Here is a 1886-nt window from a genome sequence, read left to right as displayed (position 1 = left end):
CATTTGAAATTGTCTTACCAATTTATTGATGACTAAGTGTGTTGAGCTTCAAAAAAAGAACTTAAGTCAGGTATTCATTTGCCAAATGTTTTTATTAACAATTATGCCTTGTGAGCATGCATGCACAAGCAAGGTGCCTCACACAGAGTGGTCTGGTATCCATCAAAACATTTAGTTAACAACGGCGGAATCAAAAACAATGCACATCAAATGTTGGGGGTTCTGGGATTAACAAGTTTCTGTCTTAACCTATGAATATTGTGACCCCATACAACTAAATGAAGAGAATGATTTGTCGGTGTCTCTACCAGTGCTTTGAACAAATACAACTAAATGAGATCTGTACCTTTGTCTCCATCGGTGCTCAAATCTGACAGATTGACGTGTCTGTATCAGTGCTCAAATCTGACCGAATCCAGAGTAGGAGGAGGATATGCTTGCCATCAGGTCTTGACATTTTTTTTCATAGTTTGTTGTATTCTTTGACAGCTTCAGAGTCAAAAAACAAGTTGATGACTGTGGTAGGGAACAATTGATGATTTCCACCTCCAAGTTCGAGGAAAATATGAGCAAGTCTTCAGGACTTCCGGAGTACCTTACAAAAATACACACGGGAAACAAATTCGATACACACACACACTGACACTCAAACACTACATAGGAGCGAGTCTTACTCCAGAACAAAGGCAACGTACCATCCTCTATAAATTTCCGGAGGAAGGTCATTACTCTGCAATGGTCCTCCAGGCTGACGATGTCCTCATCGATGTCCTGGTCCCTTGGCCAGTTGATATTGTCCAGAATCATCTTCCAAACATTTAATAAATTAGTTACTTATATGAAAATATGTTTCTATACCCAGATAGATTTTGACAGATACCTTATAAACTAAGATGCAACATGCACATAAATGGAAAAAAGTAATTAAATATAACAAATGTATTTGCATTACTTGTGGTGTGATCTCTGCATTGCAGGCCCTTGGGAATAGGACTTGCACAGCATCTGGCCTGGAGCTAAAAAACTCCCAGACACCCGTGTCTTTCAGGCCTCGTCGGATTTGTTTAACCTGCTGGGTCGTCCGTCCAAGAACCTGTAAAATTAAACAAAATCAGTGGGGTCTACTAGGATACATTTACATGCTTAATATTCCAAAACACATTCATTACTATTCATCCATAGTCTGAAACAATGTTAGGGCTCCTTTTGACTCCCCTACTGACTAGCTCAGTGCTACTCCCTCTGGTTTGTACTTTGGGCTTTAACTGAAAAAAAGCATGCTATTGTCTCTTTAAGAACAGGCCAAATTACAAAGACCATAATCATAGATAGCTTACAGCATGGAGCAGTATTTTCTCCCTCAGCCACCACCTGTTGTTCAGTGTGACACCAGGCAGGTCCCAGGGCAGTGTCACAGAGAGAATCTGGGATTTGTCTTCTTCTGACAGGTCCTTGGTTCCTTCCAACTGATCAGTGACATCAGCAAAGAAGAGCCAAATACAATATTTGTAATATAGGCAATCAAAAAAGTAGGTTCTTGGCAATACATTTTTACAACAATTTGATAATAGTGCAGTTTGGAAACACTACATTATATAAATAAAACATGTTACTCCAGACCAGTGCCAAGTCATCCTGATCCACACAGTCTGACAGGGATATGGTTGCCATCTCTGGACTGCTGCCAAAAAGTACATGGATGATTGCTGTGCTTAGGCCAGTGAGACATGGGCCTCCATTCAAGAATGAATGACCAACCATCTTTCCTGTAGTCACAAATAAATCACCCTCCAGGAGCTCTTGACTTGTTGAGGGAATAAGGTGGTCACTCTCTCCCTCGAAGAGAAGCACTCTCCCTTCAGAGGAGAAACTGTCAAATAACAGAC

General features: G+C 40.7%; 1 protein-coding gene and 1 long non-coding RNA gene across 2 annotated transcripts in view; one reads left to right on the top strand and one right to left on the bottom strand.

Annotated features, from left to right (window-relative positions):
- The window catches only part of LOC117947712, a 22383-nt gene that overhangs the window by 11984 nt on the left and 8513 nt on the right, over positions 1–1886 (top strand). The gene's annotated exons all lie outside the window — the stretch shown is intronic.
- LOC117947703 lies at positions 92–1880 on the bottom strand. Its single transcript, XM_034876889.1, has 4 exons — positions 1621–1880; positions 1338–1466; positions 953–1093; positions 92–807 (listed from the first exon to the last, which is right to left on the bottom strand). Exons 1-4 carry the CDS (start codon positions 1759–1761, stop codon positions 400–402), a joined length of 819 nt encoding a protein of 272 aa, XP_034732780.1. The 5' UTR covers positions 1762–1880; the 3' UTR covers positions 92–399.

Source organism: Etheostoma cragini, chromosome 7 (genome assembly GCF_013103735.1).
Source record: "Etheostoma cragini isolate CJK2018 chromosome 7, CSU_Ecrag_1.0, whole genome shotgun sequence".
NCBI classification, from domain to species: domain Eukaryota; kingdom Metazoa; phylum Chordata; class Actinopteri; order Perciformes; family Percidae; genus Etheostoma; species Etheostoma cragini.
The sequence above is the reverse complement of the archived record's forward strand: the minus strand, read 5'-3'. Positions and strand labels throughout refer to the sequence as shown.

Excerpts from the sequence above, each read along its gene's own strand:
- LOC117947703 (XM_034876889.1), bottom strand. The coding sequence starts at position 1,761 with ATGGTTGGTCATTCATTCTTGAATGGAGGCCCATGTCTCACTGGCCTA. Across the intron at positions 1,094-1,337 it reads AGAAAATACTGCTCCATGCT|GTTCTTGGACGGACGACCCA; the intron begins GTAAGCTATCTA and ends TTAATTTTACAG. Across the intron at positions 808-952 it reads ATGCAGAGATCACACCACAA|ATGATTCTGGACAATATCAA; the intron begins GTAATGCAAATA and ends AATGTTTGGAAG.